This window comes from Ursus maritimus, unplaced genomic scaffold (assembly GCF_017311325.1).
Source record: "Ursus maritimus isolate PB19 unplaced genomic scaffold, ASM1731132v1 scaffold_2, whole genome shotgun sequence".
Classification (NCBI taxonomy): Eukaryota; Metazoa; Chordata; class Mammalia; order Carnivora; family Ursidae; genus Ursus; species Ursus maritimus.
In genome coordinates, this window is record NW_024424452.1 from 13,515,873 (window position 1) to 13,534,178 (window position 18,306).

The 18,306-nt window shown below is 49.5% G+C and overlaps 1 protein-coding gene across 1 annotated transcript in view; it reads left to right on the forward strand.

Annotated features, from left to right (window-relative positions):
* Positions 1 to 4,102, forward strand: part of AUTS2 (activator of transcription and developmental regulator AUTS2) — a 1,108,719-nt gene extending 1,104,617 nt beyond the window's left edge. Inside the window, exon 19 of the mRNA XM_040634983.1 lies at positions 888 to 4,102. Within this exon, the coding sequence (XP_040490917.1) occupies positions 888 to 2,136 (1,249 nt within the window). The 3' untranslated portion in view covers positions 2,137 to 4,102. The remainder of the gene's footprint in view (positions 1 to 887) is intronic.
* The last annotated feature ends 14,204 nt before the right edge of the window (positions 4,103 to 18,306 follow it).

The following is an 18,306-nucleotide window of genomic DNA, read 5'->3' on the forward strand; positions in this document are numbered from 1 at the left end:
GCCTCGCTCCTCACCTCGGCCCGGTGTGCCCGGTCCTGTCTTCCCTCCCGCCGTCTGCCTTGTTGTCCTTCCGCACTCGGGATCTTCTGCCCCAGATGCTTCAGCCCCCATCCCACACAGGTCCCTAAGTTTCTTCTTCCACATTTCCATTCCCGGATGCTCTTAAAATTTTGTTCTCCATTTGTCCCCTGCAGCCTGGGGACCCCTCTTTTCCTACTGGCTTTCCTCCGTCTTCTCCTCCGATTATGGCCTTCTTGTCCTTCCTGAGGCAGAAGCACTGTTCGCAGCCCACGAGCCCCGAACTTCAGAGCCCCCTCACGTGCTGCATCCCGGAGGAGGCCCTGAATCTGCGTCCTTTACCCTGAGACGGGTCACTCTTCCTGGTGTCAGGAGATTGAAGCTCCTGGCACGTTCACACGAGACCCTTCCTCCCTCTGGCTCGGTATCGCAGAGCTGGAAGGAGGGTTGTCTTCGCGTTCGGGCTGCTCGAGCCCACCTAGCTCTTAACGCTGTGATCCTAGGACTGCAGACAGGCGGGCTGTATTGTCGCGTCACCGTTACTGACCACGTTGGTCCACGTCCACTTGCCGAAAGCTCTTCGTCTGTGGTCTTGCTGGAGGCAGCGAATCTCACATATGGAGAGAATTCTTTCCCCCTGAGGCCCTCCCACCCCCGTCATCCCTAGCACTTCACCCCCGCAAAGCTTCCTCTAAAATCGAGGTGAGTAGGATGAGGTGGCTGGATCTGCAGGGCACATCTGGCGGCCTCCGTGACCACGGGAAGCAGACCCGAGCCTGTCCTTCTCACACCACCATTTCATCGGCAGCCCTGCGCCAGGCCGGCCGGCCCGTTTCATTTGCTTCTCTGTTTCCCTCTCTCTTCCTCAGGGAAAGCGTTGAGAAAAGACACTCCAGCCACCCTTCACCAGCACCTATCCTCCCGGTGAGCACCCTGGGACATAACCGTAGCTCCACTGAACAGATCAGGGGTCATTTGAACACTGAGGCTCGCGAGAAAGACAAATCCAAAGAGAGGGAGAGAGACCACTCGGAATCCCGCAAGGACCTGACCGCCGACGAGCACAAGGCGAAGGAGGGCCACCTGCCCGAGAAGGACGGCCACGGCCACGAGGGGCGAGCCGTGGGCGAAGAGGCCAAGCAGCTGGCCCGGGTGCCGTCGCCCTACGTGCGGACCCCCGTCGTGGAGAGCGCCAGGCCCAACAGCACCTCGAGCCGCGAGGCCGAGGCGCGCAAGAGCGAGCCGACCTACGAGAACCCCAAGAAGAGCTCGGAGGTCAAGGTGAAGGAGGAGCGCAAAGAAGACCACGATCTGCCTCCGGAGGCCCCGCAGACCCACCGGTCTTCGGAGGCGCCTCCTCCAAACTCCTCGTCCGGTGTGCACCCGGGGCCCCTGGCGTCGATGCCCATGACGGTGGGGGTGACGGGCATTCACCCCATGAACAGCATCAGCAGCCTGGACAGGACTCGCATGATGACCCCTTTCATGGGCATCAGTCCCATCCCGGGCGGAGAGCGCTTCCCGTACCCTTCTTTCCACTGGGACCCCATACGGGACCCTCTGAGGGATCCCTACCGAGAACTTGACATTCACCGGAGGGACCCGCTGGGCAGGGACTTCCTGCTGAGGAACGACCCTCTGCACCGTCTCTCGACGCCCCGGCTGTACGAAGCCGATCGCTCCTTCAGGGACAGGGAGCCTCACGACTACAACCACCACCACCACCACCACCACCACCCCCTGTCCGTGGACCCTCGGCGGGAGCACGAGCGCGGGGCGCACCTGGACGAGCGGGAGCGTTTGCACATGCTCAGAGAGGATTACGAGCACACGCGGCTGCACTCGGTGCACCCCGCCTCCCTGGACGGACACCTGCCGCACCCCAGCCTCATCACCCCGGGGCTCCCCAGCATGCACTACCCCCGGATCAGCCCCACGGCGGGCCACCAGAACGGACTGCTCAACAAGACCCCTCCGACGGCAGCGCTGAGCGCGCCCCCGCCGCTCATCTCCACGCTGGGGGGCCGCCCCGTGTCCCCCCGCAGGACTACTCCTCTGTCGGCAGAGATGAGGGAGAGGCCGCCTTCCCACACTCTGAAGGACATCGAAGCTCGGTAAGGAGAGCGGGACACGAGAGAGGAAGGAGCCGCTCTACGCCAACAGGACGGCGGACCTGAGAGAGGGAGGGGGAGAGCGAGCGAGCGGACTGCTACCACGGACTGGGGGCCGCGTGCCCCCGCCTCCTCCCCTTGTAAAAAATGTATAGACTCAGTGCAGATTTTGAAATGTTTTTTGTATATTATATGTTGAAATTTTTCAGATCTTTTAGCCAAGTCCTATGTTCTCATGTCCCTAACTCTTTTGGTTTCACATATAAAACTTTTTTTGATTTGAACCAAAACAGCGAAGATGACAAGACACAGCGACGCGGTGATGACGGAGGGGGGGAAGCAGCAGCGCGCGGCCCGGCGTGCCGAGCTCCTTCGGATGGGAAGGGAAGGCCGTGTACATAGTTGTGTAAAACATGGCTTCGTGAGCTAATGGTTCATATATGCAAAGGGTAAGTTGAAAGCTTTACTTTGTACAAATGTAAATAGATAAAGAGTAAGTAACATAATACATTAATACTTCTTAAAATGTGCTATTTGCAGACTTAATATCAGCGAGCGCGGTCGGCTCCGGCCGTGTTCCCATATATTGTTATAGACAGCTAAACCCTTCAACTATGCAATGAATGTTAGGGCTTCTCTCAAAAGCCCTCCTGACTCAAAGGAGCCTTTTCAAATCCATTTACAACATACTTAAGGTCATATTTTCCCTGAACAAGCACTTACGTGCTATGACTCTGTTTTCCTTGCTTGTTTTTTCAAACAGAGAAACCTCTTATTTTGCAAATCGGACCCCAGGCCGAAAACTTGGCTTTCGAAGTTGTCACTTGCGGGGCCGCGGTGGTGGGGGTGGGCGTGGGGGTTGGGGGGGGGGACCAAGGGCAGGGCAGCCAGTGCCAGGGGAGGATGGGAGTGGTCAGATGCCAAAAGCAGGGGACACAGACAGGCCGCCAGCATCGCGTCACCATCAGTCACGTGATTTCACACACCTCCTGTGGGAGCCATGCGTTTTTTTTCGTGTGTCCTATTTCCTATCTGTACACAGCTCCTCGTTTGGAAATGAGATGCGATCACACCCAAACAAATCCTGAAAGAAAGCTTCGCGTTTTCTCAGATGATGGATATGTTTTTCACCGTATTCAGTAACCGGTGGGTTGAAGGTCCACGTTTGCCTATGTGACTCGCTGTGTTCCCGTCGGTAATAGAGTCTGGGAAGAGCCACACCAGGTCCATCTGGCCCCGCGCGCTGGGGGGTCACAGGGGGTGAACGGTGGCAGAGACAAAGTCTTGCGTGTGCGTGTGGTTTTAAGTTCAGATCAACCTTCATGTGTCCTCATAATACTTTTATAATACATTAAGCCTCTTGTCTACATATTTGGAGAGAATATGACTTTACTAGCAGAGAAATACAATATATCTTGTCTACTGGACTGTAAAATATATGTATGAAATAAAATTAGTTCCATTGGGTCTTCTAGTATATTAAAGTGCTATCTGATGTTGTTATCCTGTTTTTGCAAAAAAGAAAAAAAAAAGTTAACTACAGACCATTGTTTCTAATAAGCAGAGAGATCTATTTTAGTAGTAAACTGAAGGTTTAGTTGTGAGCCTCAGATTTTGTGAACTCCAGATGTTGTGCAGTGGTTTTTTTGTTTTGTTTTGGTTTGGTTTTTTTGGGGGTTTTTTTTTTTTTTTTTTGGTTTTGGTTTTCGTTTTCGTTTTTTTAAAGACAACAACTTAAAAAGAAAAAAAATCCGAGGGATATGAACACTGGAACTGTAGTGGTAGTTTTCAGTATTGTAAAGAGACTGTTCTATACAGACCTTTTTGCTGTTTATCCCGTATGTGATAAAGTCCTTTCTAGACCCTATGTGAAAAGACACGTGAAAACCGACTGACTCCTCAGCATGCTCTCGTCGGCGGAGCCTTCTTGTGTAATGTAAACTGTGCCATGTTATTAAAAGATGTGAACCAAGCCTCCAGCTGCTTGTGTGTGTGGGATGGCCATCCTTACCGTAGGGAAGAAGCCATACTTGCAAGACCGGGCTCGTGGAAAGAAACGCCTCGAACCCAGCCCGAGCAAGGACGCAAGGCTGACCTGCGGGGGCCGGGCCCCCCCTAACGCGGTTAGCCACCCGCCGGTTCGTTTCTGTAAACCTTTGCGCCCTGACCCATCAGTTGTGATCAGTTGTGCATCTGATGTTCTTCTCTTTTTCTTTTCTTTTCTTTTTTTTTTTTTTCAAATTTCTGGGATGGTCTAAGCAAGATACTGTTGAGTCACAGGAAGGGACTTGTGGCTCTTGCAGGTGATGTGTGCAGGGGGGGCCCGGGCCCTCCTCAGAGCTCCGCATACCCTTCATCCACACTGATGACAGCTCATTTCGGGCTTTTGACAACGGTCTTTGCTCGCTCGTTGCTTGGCGTTTCAATCTGTGGACTCGGTCAGTCGTATGTGACTTCAGACCCTCCTGGTATTTTCTTCCTGTCTCTACTTTTCTCTGTGTCTCGTGGAATGACCTGGCCTCTTCCTCCTCAGTTTGCACACGCTTCCCACTCCCCCACCTCGTCCTCTGAGATCTGTTTTGTTTTCTCAAGATGTAAAAAACTGTTCATTTTTTCTTGTGTCGACCTCATGAAATTGCTGTTTGGACGAGACTTGTTTGGATTGGTCTTTGTTCTCTTTCTGGGAAGGCACGGAAGCGGCCCAGGTTAGCGGGATGCGGGCAGCTGCTGGCTGGGGCTTAGACGCAGAAGTGACCAGCAACACGGGCTCGGCGTTGGTGGCCGGGGAGCTCCGTGGACTCCCCCACGGGGGCGGGGGGAGGGAACGTTCGGGAAGAGGTGGGGAACACGGGAAGACCGTGCTGGTCGAGGGACCAGGCCCAGAAAGCCGATGGTGGGCAGAGCAATAGTACCCCACTTCCCTCGGCTCTGCTTTCCCGTTAACACCCGCCTCCCAGACCGGAGAACAGAACTCGAAGAGTGGATTGGAAAACACGACACACACTGTTTTCCCAAATCGGGCCATTCTCGGGACCCTGCAGATGCTCACGCTCTGGGGCGTCCTGATGTGCCGAGCCTGGCAGCCCTCACTGCCTCGCGCCCACGGGCGCCGTGCACGGCCCTCTGCGGTGTCAGGACGCAGAAGAGTCAGACTCTCAAATCAGTCATGGTATTGAGTCCCTGGGGCTCTCTTCATCTCCACCTTTGCATATTTTCCCTCTAATTATGTTCCGCATGCCGGCATGGATGGGGACTAGCACCAATTTGATTTCCTGCTAACCTATAGACGCTCTGATTATCTCCACCGCCTTTGACTGACAGTGATCTTGTTACCCTTCTAATGCTACATGACAAGTAAAGTAGCGAATATAATGATGCAATAATTACCATTTTGGATGGGTATTCGCAACCGCGTTCCCTGTTTATCCTCCTCCTGCCTCAATCAAGGTGGAGGAGAGGAAATCAGATGTGACTGTTGATGTTACGTACGTTTGTAGCATAAGAAGCCGCGTGGGATGGGATTTGGCTCTGTGGTTGGGGGACGGGGAGCTCGAGACCGTGGGGTCGTGGATCCACGCCGAAGACCCCACTAGGCCTCCACGACACTGAATCAGTCGGCCCAAGGAAAACAGGGCAATTAAAGCAATGTTCTCTTTTTAAACTTCCCATCATACCGTCCTATAAAGTTCAGAGCGATTTCTTGGACGTTGGGAAGTTCTCTTTCAGTAGAATAAGGCTGTTTGTCGGGTAGGAAATCGCATCCTCAAAGACAGTCCCACACTGTGACCTGCTGGCCGGCCTAGCTTTGGCCCTCGGGCAAGTTCAAAGCAAGTTTGTAGCATCTCACTTCCCAGCTGCTTGAAGCTTCTGATAAGGAGCTTGGACCAGGAGTCAGGGGGCCCTGCGGCCGCCCCTGGGCCTTCCATTCGCCGTGACCCCGCATCACAGCCTCTCTGGAACCATCTCTGAACGTGTAAAATGATACCTTCTGAACATAGCGAGGCCTAAAGACACCGCAGGTTGTGAGCCCAGCGTCTGCTGGCTTGGCTCGGGTTGTGGGGAGTGCGGGGCCCAGAGCCAGTGGAGGTATAAACTGGACAGAGAACGGCCCACACAAAAGAGAAAGTCACTTTATTTATTTTCTTACAAACTCTGTCCCAATTACAGTATCCTAGAAATTCTAGCTACGGATTGGCGGCCGTACTTGGTGGGACCACAGGGAGTGGGTTGGAGGCTCCAGGATTCCTGACTGAGCCCCAGTGTTCCTCGCCTGGCCAGGGGAGGGGACCTAGGGCAGGGTCACTGGGGTCTCGACCTATTCTCCTACCCAAAGCGCTCACTGACTCTCTGATGGACACATGCTGGAGTTGAGCCTCTGAACCAGCATTTGGAGACGGCGTGGCCCAGAAGAGCACAGGACCAGAAGCCTTCAGAGCCTGAGGTCACGTCCTAGGCGGGGACGGGCTGGGCGGACAGGCCTCCGTTTCCTCCGCTGTCACTTGAACGTGTCGGCTGATGACAAGGCTCTTCAAGCTCTATGCGGATTCTGTGTTTATGTTGGGTCTCAGGTTCCTTTTTAAACCTTCATTGCCTCCTGACACCCTGTACCCCACTCCTGGTGCGTCTTGGCAACTTCTCTGTTGGTCAGCAGAATCTCTCCCTCTCCCCAAAAGGCCCTGGGGTCAGAATCTGAGCCACCTCCAGGAAGCCTCCCCCGAGCGCCTCATTTCACACTGACCCCCCCTCCTTCTGGAGGCTTCCCCTCAGCCCTTCCTGTTGTGGGGGACTTCTGGCCTCATCTTGACTGTCCCCCGGGGCAGGGCCTGAACGGTATGCGTCCAGGTAAGGGCCTGTGCTTGATGCCCCGGGCTGGGGGAGGCCATTCGGCTAGTCCAGCGAACCCCGTGACCGCACAGCCCTGGCCTGACACACGTTTCCCACGTACGTCACGATGCGGTAACCCCCACAAACCATAAACCTGAAGCAAGTTTGATTGAATACCCTTGTAAGGTGCAAAGAGGTCCCTTTTTTTAAATTCCATTCTCTTCTAATTCATTTTTTTTTAAGTGGCTACAACCCACTCCCTCATCCTGCACCTTTGGGAATCATGGGTCTCCGTTCCTAGTTTGGAAATAGGATCATGGAAGGACTGACTCCTCCAGATTTTAAAGGACGCTAAGACTCTGGGCTGAAGAGCAAAGCCGGGCTCCCTTGTTCCACAGCTGCTCCCTCTCCCCTAAAACGCCCTTCACGCTGCTGCTGGCTCTGTTCACGTGGGTCCCAGGTTCCAGAGCCATCCCAGACGTCAGAGTGGAGCCCAGACTTCCCACCTGGCCTTTGCGGTCCTGCCCCTCTCATGCCTTCCCCCGGCTCACACCGGCCACTCCTACAGCTCTGTGTCTTTATTCCCTCTACTGTTTCTTCCTCTGCTTACAAGGAGGTTCACTTCAAAGGCCTTCACCTCCAGAAAGCCCCCCCCCTGACTGCCCTGTGTCCCCCATCATAGTCAATCGCCTAGACTAGTGTTTCGCAGTGTGGTCCCCAGGCCAACAGCAGCTGGGAACTTGTGAGAAATATAAAGTCAGCCGCCTCCTTCCAACCTCCTGAATCTGAAACTCCGAGGCCCGGGAATGTGTGTTTTAACCAACCCTCCAGGTGGTTCTGATGCATAATCAAGTTTGAGATCCAACTGGATCAGACCATGGGAAAGGTCAAGGTAAAGGTCTAGCCAAAAGCTGCCAAAACAACCATCCATCGGGTAACAGAAAATGTTCCCGGAAGAGAAACTGTGCTCTCTCTGACTTTCCAGCCTGGTCCGTGATCCTGCTGGCTCACAGGGAGGACGTAACTTGCTTGAGCCAAAAAGGCACTTTCGGCTTCCTGATTCCTCCCTTGGTGTGTTGTGGCTAATTCATGTGTCCTTAGCAGTGACGATAGCAGCACTGTTCTAAGTGTTTTTCACATGGATTATCTCCCCGAATGTTTTCAAAGGTCTTTACAACGCATAACCCGGCTGGACAGGTGAGAAAGCGAGGCCCAGAGAGATGAAGGAATTTGCCCGCAAGCCGGTGCGTCACCTATAGCCAAACCCCAGCAGTCGCCCTCGAGAGCCCGCACCGTAGCCATGGCCCTGGTTACCGCCGAGAACAGGTGCACTGAGTTAATGAACCACGTAAACAACGATGGCAGGGACATCATTGACCCCTTAACACTTGCCTGTAATTAGCCCCATAGAGAATCCAGGGTCTGCACACAGGCTGCCTGAAATAAAAGGGAGGGAGGAAGGGAGGAGAGAGAGAGAGAAAGGGAGGGAGGGCAGAAAGGAAGGAAGGAAGGAGGGAAGGAAGGGGGAAAAGGAGGGAAGGGAGGAAAGAAGGGAGGGAGGGAGAAAGGGAGGAAAGGAAGGAAGGGGGAAAGGAAGGAGGGAAGGAAGGGAGGGAGGGAAGGAGAGAGGAGGGAGGGAGGAACAAACAAGGATTGCACATGGTTCAGTGATGAGAATATGCCATGAACCAAGGAATACAATCGATTAACCCAAGTCTCTACATCTAAGGTTGATTTAAAAAAAAAAAAAATAGTGGTTCGTGTGGTCCAAATTGACTTGTTTGATTTGACCCAGAATGATTCTAGAATGCAGAAATGTTATGTAGGCAAACCGGAAGTCCTGACCCCACAGAGCCCTCGTCCCCGAGGGGCCACATGCCCTTAGCTGTCTGCGGCCCCCTCCGCACAGGTTTCTTGCACGTGAGGCCACAGCAAGGAGCAGCGTGTGACGGTGGATACGTGCAAATGGTTAATACGGAAGTTCTTGAAAACAAAGTGTTCTCAGAGCTAATTATTCAAACAGAACCCAAGCTCCGGGCGATGTGGTGACAGCATGTGACAGTCATAAACGAGCATCCCTCTGTAACTTAGCATCTTCACCCATTCTGACGGAGCCTCACCCCGGTGGGTCTGAGGATGCCACCTGCTGTCCTTCCCACACCCCCAAAAGCTCCTGCCTTGGTCCGCGCGTGTGGGGTAGATGGACAGTGGACAGACTTGGAGGGAGTCCCGTTGACTAGGGAGAGACAGTCAGGGCACAAGTTAACAGGGACCATCACGGGCAGGAGTAGATTGAACAGGGACGAGGTTTGGTTGGGGAGCATTTTCAAGGGCCTTGTGGAGTTGAAGCAAAGCCCCCCATTTCAGCCAGGTTCTGCTGCAGCCCGCACTCCTGGGCTCCCCCAAACCCCCTTCACCGCTGGGAGGCCTGTATAACATGGCCTCTCTTCCCGAGAATCCCCAGTCGGTGGGAGAGGCGTCACTGTCCTCTTCCTGCCGTCCTGCTAAGGGCCAAACCGTGGGACTTTACCGGCAAAATGTCCAGGGTCCCCCTCAGGTCCAACAGGCGATGTCGATGTGGCCGGGGTAGAATTTTATTTGCAGACGGCCAGGAAGAAAGGAAATGCCAAGATAAAAACAGGAGAGTGCGAGAGATCACGTGAAGGAGACTGAAAGCCAGATCCTGAAAGGTCTTGGGGGGCCCAGGACTAGGGGTCTCACTTGCTGAGACCTGAGGCTCTGTCCTGCGAGCAGTTGGGCACTATCGAACTTTCTGTAGGTGAAGTGTCGGGGAGAGTAACCTGGCGCCAGTGAGGGCCAGGCCCTGACGGTTCCACACGCCTCAGCCCATCGGCCTCCTGCTTCCGCTGCAGCCCCCACATAGACATCCGGGAACCCGAGGCAGAGCAGCAGGCTCTGAACCCTGCGGCCTCCATCTACCTTTCTGGAGACCCAGTGGAGGCTCCCACCGGGGCTTCAGGTCACCTCTGTCCATCCGTGGCCCCTCTGCAGGCGTCCATCCCCCAGGGGTGCTCAAGCCTTTATCCCCTCTCCTGGCCTCCTTGCCTCCACCCGCGGGGGTTACAAGACAGCCCCGCCCCCACTCAGAGCCCCAGGACCCCCTCTGCCCTGGACCTGGGCAGGGATCTCCTCTGCCTCTGGGTGGGGCCTCCGGGGCTCAGGATCCCTTCACTCAGCCCCATGCCCATCCGCCCATCCTCCCCGGGTCCTCCGGTCATGTTAGCACAAGCCCTTCTCCATCTGCTCTTCTCTGGGCCTTCCCAGGAGAAGCAGGGGTCCCCTGCGGCTCTGTAAAAGGGGGCATTTTCCCTCCCCCTTCTTTGTCATTCTGGCCTGCCCAGCAAGGTCACCCTGCTCTGACCACCGCTCCCTGCCCTTCCCCTGAGCCCCCAACGCCTGCGGGCAGAGCTCTGCTCACCGCTCGCCACGGGGTCCCCGCAGGCTTCCTGCCCACCGTCCTCCTGGCCAACACGCTTCCGCTAGAGTCCTCACCCGTGGTCTCACCCCGGGCTGCGGGGTCATCGTTCCCCCCGGCTCATGTCAGACAGCGCCCCTTCTGACCCTCGTGCTGGCTGTCAGGCCCTGGAGAGCCCCCCTTCCCCCAGGCCTGTGCTGCCACCCTGGCCTGCCGCCCCCCGGGCCCTCGTTCCCCGCTGCCCTCCCTCCCGCACGCTTGCTCCCCCGGCTCTGTGGAACCGCACGACACACGGGCCGACCCAGCCCTGGTGCAACACGGTTCCAGGCCCCAACAAAGCCAGGCCGCAGTCAGCAGCGTGAGGTGGGCCTCGTGCTCGTGGACGTCCTGTTTGCCCCACTCTCCTGGGCGACTGTCATGCCCAGGGGGTCGGGGTTGACCGGCTGGCATTCTAGAAGGGGAGTCGGCGTCCCATGAAGCCCCAGCAATCAGCTGGGCCCAGCGCTCAAAAGCCTCGGTCCTGGAAACTACAAAGCACGGACCCCAGCCTGCCTCTCTCCCGGGGAAGGACCGAGACCCTCTCCCCAAACCAGGAAAGCTCCCTGGAGCCACGGTCCTGTCATGGCCTCTTGCTGTTGGATCCTGGCCCCTGTCGACTCCACGGAAGGTGTTGAAAAACCCCATGGCCCAAGGTCAGGGCCTCCGTCCTGGAGCCTGACTTTGATGGTATCATTGCTGGACTCAGGCAAAAGAGGCCCTTTCCCTGATCTCACATACACACACACACACACACACACACACACACACATCTCTGTCACCTGGGAGCTGGCTGCACCTGGTGTCCTGGGACAGCTCCTTCCCTGCCCCCCCAGCCTCTCAGGACACACCCCGCAGGCCCCAGGGACCCCCTTTTCCACACCTCTTGTCGTGTGACCTCAGGACAACAGCCTGTAGCTTCTGAGCCCCATAACGGTTGTGGTTGTGCTGTTACCTGCATTGAAGACAGAGAAGGGGGAGGAACTGGGTGGTGGGCACGCTTGGAGAAAAGAAAAAAGCTGTTTAATTAACATGTCAAACTCTCCCTCTCAAGACGGAGTTGATACCATAGAGTCTTGGATGCGCAGTTTTGTTTCCGGGAGCTGGGCTTCCCACGTCTCCCTTGCCTTGAGGTTCTAATTCCCGGTTCTGGCTACACTCACGAGTTAGTGAGGTCCCCACAACTTGGTGCATGTGGCAACAGAGGAACATTCTGCAATAATCCAGTTATTATTCCTCTTTTTAAAAATATGTATTTGAGAGAGAGAGATGGAGAGAGTGCGGAGCAGGGTAGGGACAGAGGGAGAGGAAGAGAGAGATTTCGAGCAGACTCCAGGCTGAGCGTTGACCCCGACACAGGGCTGGATGCCACCGCCCTGAGACCCTGACCTGAGCCGAGATCAAGAGTCAGATGCTCAACTGACGGAGCCACCCGGGCGCCCCTCATTGTGGTTGTGATTTCCATTCCCCCGATGATGAGGGATGCTGAGCATCTTTTCATGTGTCGTTGGCCATCCGTGTGTCTCCTTCGGAGAAATACCTGTTCGTGTCTTCTGCCCGTTTTTTAATTGGATTATTTGTTTTTTGGGATATTGAGTTGCATCAGTTCTCTCTCTATATATTTTGGATACTAACCCTTCATCAGACACGTCATTTGCAAACATCTGCATTTAGTAAGCTGCCTGTGAGTTGAATATTTCCTTCACCGTGCAGAAACTTTTATTTTGATGAAGTCCCAGTAGTCTATTTTTGCTCTTGTTTCCCTTGCCTCGGGAGACATATCTAGAAAAGTGTTGCTAGAGCCAATGTCAGAGAAATTACTGCCTGTGCTCTCTCCAAGGATTTTTATGGTTTCAGGTCTCACATTTAGGTCTTCAATCCATTTCAAGTTTATTTTTGTCGGTGGTATAAGAAAGTGGTCCAGTTTCAAACTTCTGCATGTGGCTGTCCAGTTTTCCCAACGCCATTCGTTGAAAAGACTGTCTTCTTCCCATTGGATATTCATTTCTCCTTTGTTAGAGATTAATTGGCTGTATAGTTGTGGATTTACTTCTGGGTTTTCTATTCTATTTCATTGATCTATGTGTCTGTTTTTATGCCAGTACTATATTGTTTTGATTACTACAGCTTTCTAATATAACTTGAAGTCTGGATTTGTGATGCCTGAAGTTTTGTTTTTCTTCTTCTTTCTTTCTTTCTTTTTTTTTTTTTTTAAGATTTTATTTATTTGACAGAGAGAGACAGCCAGCGAGAGAGGGAACACAAGCAGGGGGAGTGGGAGAGGAAGAAGCAGGCTCCCAGCGGAGGAGCCTGATGTGGGGCTCGATCCCAGGACCCCAGGATCACGCCCTGAGCCCAACGCAGATGCTTAACAACTGAGCCACCCAGGCGCCCCTGTTTTTCTTTCTCAAGATCGCTTTGGCTATTTGAGGTCTTTTGTGGTTCCATACAAATTGTAGGGCTGTTTGTTCTAGTTCTGTGAAAAATGTTCTCAGTATTTTGATAGGGATTGCACTGAGTCTGTAGATTGCTTTTGGTAGACTAGACGTTTTAACAATATTTTTTCTTCCAACCCGTAAGCATGGAATGTCTTTCCACATCTTTACATCGTCTCGAATTTCTTTCATCAGTGTTAGTTTTCAGAGTACAGGTCTCTCACCTCTTTGGTTCAGTGTATTCCTACATTATTACTATTATTTATTTTGGTGCAATTGTAAATGGGACTGTTTTTTCTTAATTTCACTTACTGCTGCTTCATTATTAGCATGTAGGAATACAAAAGATTTCTGTTCTTCGATTTTGTATCCTGCAACTTTACTGAATTCATTTATCAATTCTCGTAACTTTTGGTGGAGTCTTTTGGGTTTTCTATATATAGTATCATGTCATCCACAGATAGTGAGAGTTTTACTTCTTCCTTACCAATTTGGATGCCTTTTATTTCTTTACGTTGTCTAATCACTGTGGCTGGGACATCCAGTACTGTGTGGAATAGAAGTGATGAGAGTGGCCGTTCTTGTCTTGTTCCTGACCTTAGGAGAAAGGCTGTCAGGTTTTCACCATTGAGTATGATGTTTTCTGTTGGCTTTTTATATAAGGTCTTTATTATCTTGAGGTATGTTCCCTCTGGACCTATTTTGCAGAGGGTTTTTATCACGAATGGATGTTGTACTTTGTCAAATGCTTTTTCTGCATCTATTGAAACGATCATATGGTTTTTATCCTTTCTCTTATTGACGTGATGTATCATGTTGACTGTTTGGCAAATGCAGAACCACCCTTGCATCCTGGGAATAAATCCCACTTGATCATGGTGTATGATTGGTTTTTTAAAAGATTTTATTTATTTATTTGGGAGAGAGAGAGTGCGAGTGAGAAAGAGAGAGAGAGCGTGAGCAGGGAGAGAGAGGCAGAGAGAGAAGCAGTCTCCCCGATGAGCAGGGAGCCGGATGCGAGGCTTGATCCCAGGACTCCAAGATCGTGACTTGAGCCAAAGGCAGGTGCTTAACCAACTGGTCCACCAAGGCTCCCCCATGTTTGATTGTTTTAAGTATATTGTTGGATTTTGTTTGCTACTGTTTTGTTGAGGATTTTGCATCTATATTCACTGGAGATACTGGCCTGTAGTTCTCCTTTTTGGTGGTGTCTTTATCTGGTTTTGATATCAGGTGATACTGACCCTATGGAATGAATTTGGAAGTTTTCCTTCCTATTCTGTTTTTTGGAATAGTTAATATTAAATAAATATGTCTATTTATTTAAATGTTTTTTCAATTCTTTCATCAGCATTCTGTAATTCTCAACATGCCGATTCTGTAAATTTTTGTTAAGTGTGTCCTAAGTATACCATTTTTATTGAAATGATTATAAATTATATTGTGTTTTAAATTTTGGTTTACGTATTTTTGTTGTTGGTATATAGAGATGTGATGGATTGTTATGAGTCAATGCTCTATCTTGTGAACTTTCTGAGCTCACATATTAATTCTAAAAGATTTTTGTAGATTCCTCGACCCTTTCTACGTAGACAAATGTGTCATCTGCAAATATGGACAGGTTCATTTCTTCCTTTCTGCCTGTATGCCTTTTATTTCTATTTCTTGCTGTATTCAATAACTAAAAGTTCCAGTACTATGTCGAATAAGAATGATGACAGCACCCATCCTTGCCTTGTTCCCAGTCTTAGGGGGAAAGCACTCAGGCTTTCACCATTAAGTAGTCTGATAGCTGTAGATACACTTTATCAAGTTAGGGTCATTCCTCCTTATTGCTAACTTGCTGAGAGCTTTCACCACACATTCTTGTGGGTGCGTATTTGAAAAATACACATAGCATAAAATTTATAATTTCGGCCATTTTAAAGTATGCAATTCAGTGGCATTAAGCACATTTACATTGTTGTGCAAACCACCACCCCTACTTCCAGAGCATTTTCCTTACCTTAAATAGAAACCCCATGCCCATTAAGCGGTCACTCTCCATTCCTTCCTCTCCCTGGAAACTGCAAATCTACTTTCTGCCTGTATGAATTTACCTAGCCTAGAGCTTTAATATAAATGGAATAACACAATATGTGCTCTTCTGTGTCTGGCTTCTTTCACTCAGTATACTGCTTCCAAGGCTCATTCATGTTTCTGTATTTCCATCTCTTTTTTGGCTGAATAAGATTCTACTGTGTGGATAGAATGTATTGTGTTCATCTATTGATGAACATTTGGGTTATTTCCACCTTTGGGCTATTGAAAAGTACTGCTATAAACATTTGTGTACAAGTTTTTGTTTAAACACCTGCTTTCAATTTTTTTTGAATCATATGATAATTCTATGCCTAATTTTGTGAGGAACCATCAAGCTGTTTTCTAAAGAAGCTGCACCATTTTAAATTCCCACCAGCAATGTACAGCATTCCAATATCTTTACAGATTTGCTATTTTCCTTTTAAAAGTTATTATTATGGCCCTCCTAGTGGGATTGACGCGGTTTTGATTTGCGTTTCCCTAATGATTAAAGACGTTGAAGGCATGTTCACATACTCCTTGGCCATTCGTACATCCCTTCTACAAATGTCCATTCAAGTCCTTAGCCAATTTTTAAATTGGGTTGTCTTTTTTGTGTTGCATTGTTACAGTTCTTGATATGTTCTAGATACCAGATCCTTATGAGATCATATGATTTTCAAATACTTTCTCCAATTCTGTAGGTTGTATTCTCATTTTCTTGATAGCATCCTTAATTATAAAACTTTTTAATTTTGATAAAGTTCAATTTAATCTATTTTTCTTCTTTTGTTGCTTGCGTTTTTGGTGTCATAGGTAAGAAACAATTGCCAAACCCAAGGTCATGAAAATTTACACCTATGTTTTCTTTTCAGAGTTTTATAATTTTAGATCTTATGTTTTAGATCTGTCCTCCATTTTGAGTTAATTTTGCATATGGTGTAAGGGTCCAACTTCATTCTTTTGCTTGTGGATGTACAGTTGTTCCAGCCTCATTTGTTGATGAGACTTTCTTTCCGCATTGAATAGCCTTGTCACCCTTTTTAAAAACCATTTGACCACAGACGTATGAGTTTATTTCTAGACTCTCAGTTATATTCCATTAGTCTATATGTCTATCCTTCTGCCAGTACCACAGTGTTTTGATGACTGTAACTTTGTAGTAAAATTGGGAAATGTGAATTTTCTAGTTTTGTTCTTCCTGCTCAAGGTTTTTCTATTTGGGATTCCTTGAAATCCCACATTACTTTTAGAAACTTTTCCAGGGTTCCTGGGTGGCTCAGTCAGTTAAGCATCTGCCTTCGGTTCAGGTTGTGATCCTAGGGTCCTGGGACAGAGCCCCACATCGGGCTCCCTGCTCAGTGGGGAGTCCTTCTCCCTCTCCCTCTGCCACCCCCCGTTCATGCTCTCTTGTGCACACTCTCCCTCTCGCTCAAATAAATAAATAAAATCTTTTTTTAAAAAATTTCCATTTTGTCAAGAGAAGCTGTTGGGGTTTTAATAAAGATTTCCTTGCCTCTGTAGATTACTTTAGAATGTATTGCCATCTTAACATTGTTAGTCCTCCAGTCCATGAACACAAGATGTCTTTCCATTGATTTAGGTGGTCTTTAATGTCCTTCAGCAATATTTTGTGGTTTTCAGTGTATAAGTACTACACTCCCTCGGATAAACTTATTCCCAAGTATTTTATTCTTGATACTATTGAAAATGGAATCCTTTCTTTTTTCTTTTCCCTTACGGAGTGCTCATTGCTAGTATATAGAAATACAACTGATTTTGTCACACATTATATATTTTTTAAGCAAAGATTTATTTACTGAATATAAAAATGAAAACAGGCCCAAAAACTTCTCACCAAATCTTCAACTTGAAGAGATCAGATCAATGCCCTGCAACTTCATATTTTTTACCAAGACTTAATTATTGATCAAAGCAAAGAGAATTACGAGGGTGACATTTTCATTTTACTCTTCCTGTAAAAATTCGAGGGACAGGGCTGCTCTGATATGTAGCCTGATCAATCTCTACACCACCGTCGGTTGAACGGGTGCCAGGGACCCACACACATGCTCTTTATTCCATCTTACTAAGTTCCACCGTGAACACTGCTCTAGCGGGCTGGGGATGTATGCATTTCACAATTGCCAAACACATGGTATTGTCAAGTATATTGACAATAGTTGGCCGTAACTTTGTACCATAAAGCAAATACCAATACATTTTGAAGGACTGAAAACATACAGAGTATGTCTTATGACCACAATGCATCTAAGTTTGTAATATTAAAAAAAAAGAAAAATCCCAAGCATCTGGAAGTTATGATGTGCACTTTCAAATAACCTATGGGTCAAAGAAAAAAAAAACCGTAAAATAAATTAGAATGTGTTGTGAACTAATGATAACAATATTATCACATATCAAAACTTACAGCAGTCCTAAAATTGATATGGAATGTCAGGTGACCCCGAAGAGCCAAAGCAGCCTTTTTTTTTTTTTTAAGATTTTTATTTATTTATTCGACAGAGATAGAGACAGCCAGCAAGAGAGGGAACACAAGCAGGGGGAGTGGGAGAGGAAGAAGCAGGCTCATAGCGGAGGAGCCTGATGTGGGGCTCGATCCCAGGAACCTGGGATCACGCCCCGAGCCGAAGGCAGACGCCCAATGACTGAGCCACCCAGGCGCCCCGAGCCAAAGCAATCTTAAAGCTGAAGAACAAGTTTAAGGGTTTCACATTTCCTGGTTTCAAAACGTATGACAAAGTGGCAGCAGTCGAAANNNNGTGCTGGCATAAAGACAGACAATGGCACAGCATAGAGAGCCCAGAAATAAATTCTCACATATATGATCAAATGGTTTTTGACAAGAGTGCCCAAACCAAAGCAAACAAACAAAAAAGATTGCAACAAAACCGTGCAATGGGAAAAGAATAGTCTTCCAACAAAGAAAAGAAAAGGTGCGGGGAAAAATGGACATCCACATGTAAAAGAATGAAATTGGGGGCGCCGGGGAGGTTCAGTAGGTTAAGCATCCGACTCTTGGTTTTGGCCCAGGTCATGATCTCAGAGTCATGGGACTGAGCCCCAACATCAGGGGTCCACACTCAACAAGGAGTCTGCTGGAGATTCCTTTCTCTCACTCTCTCCCTCTGCCCCAACCCCCACTCACGCTCTCTTCTCTCTCTCTCTCAAAATAAATAAATAAATCTTGGGGGGGGGAAAAGAAATCGGACCCTTACCTCACAACCATATACAAAATTGACTCAAAGTGGATCACAGACCTAAACCTAAAGCACAAACTATAAAACTCTTAGAAGAATGTGTAAGTGAAAATCTCCATGACATTAGATTTGACAACGACTTTTGGGATATGACACCAAAAGTA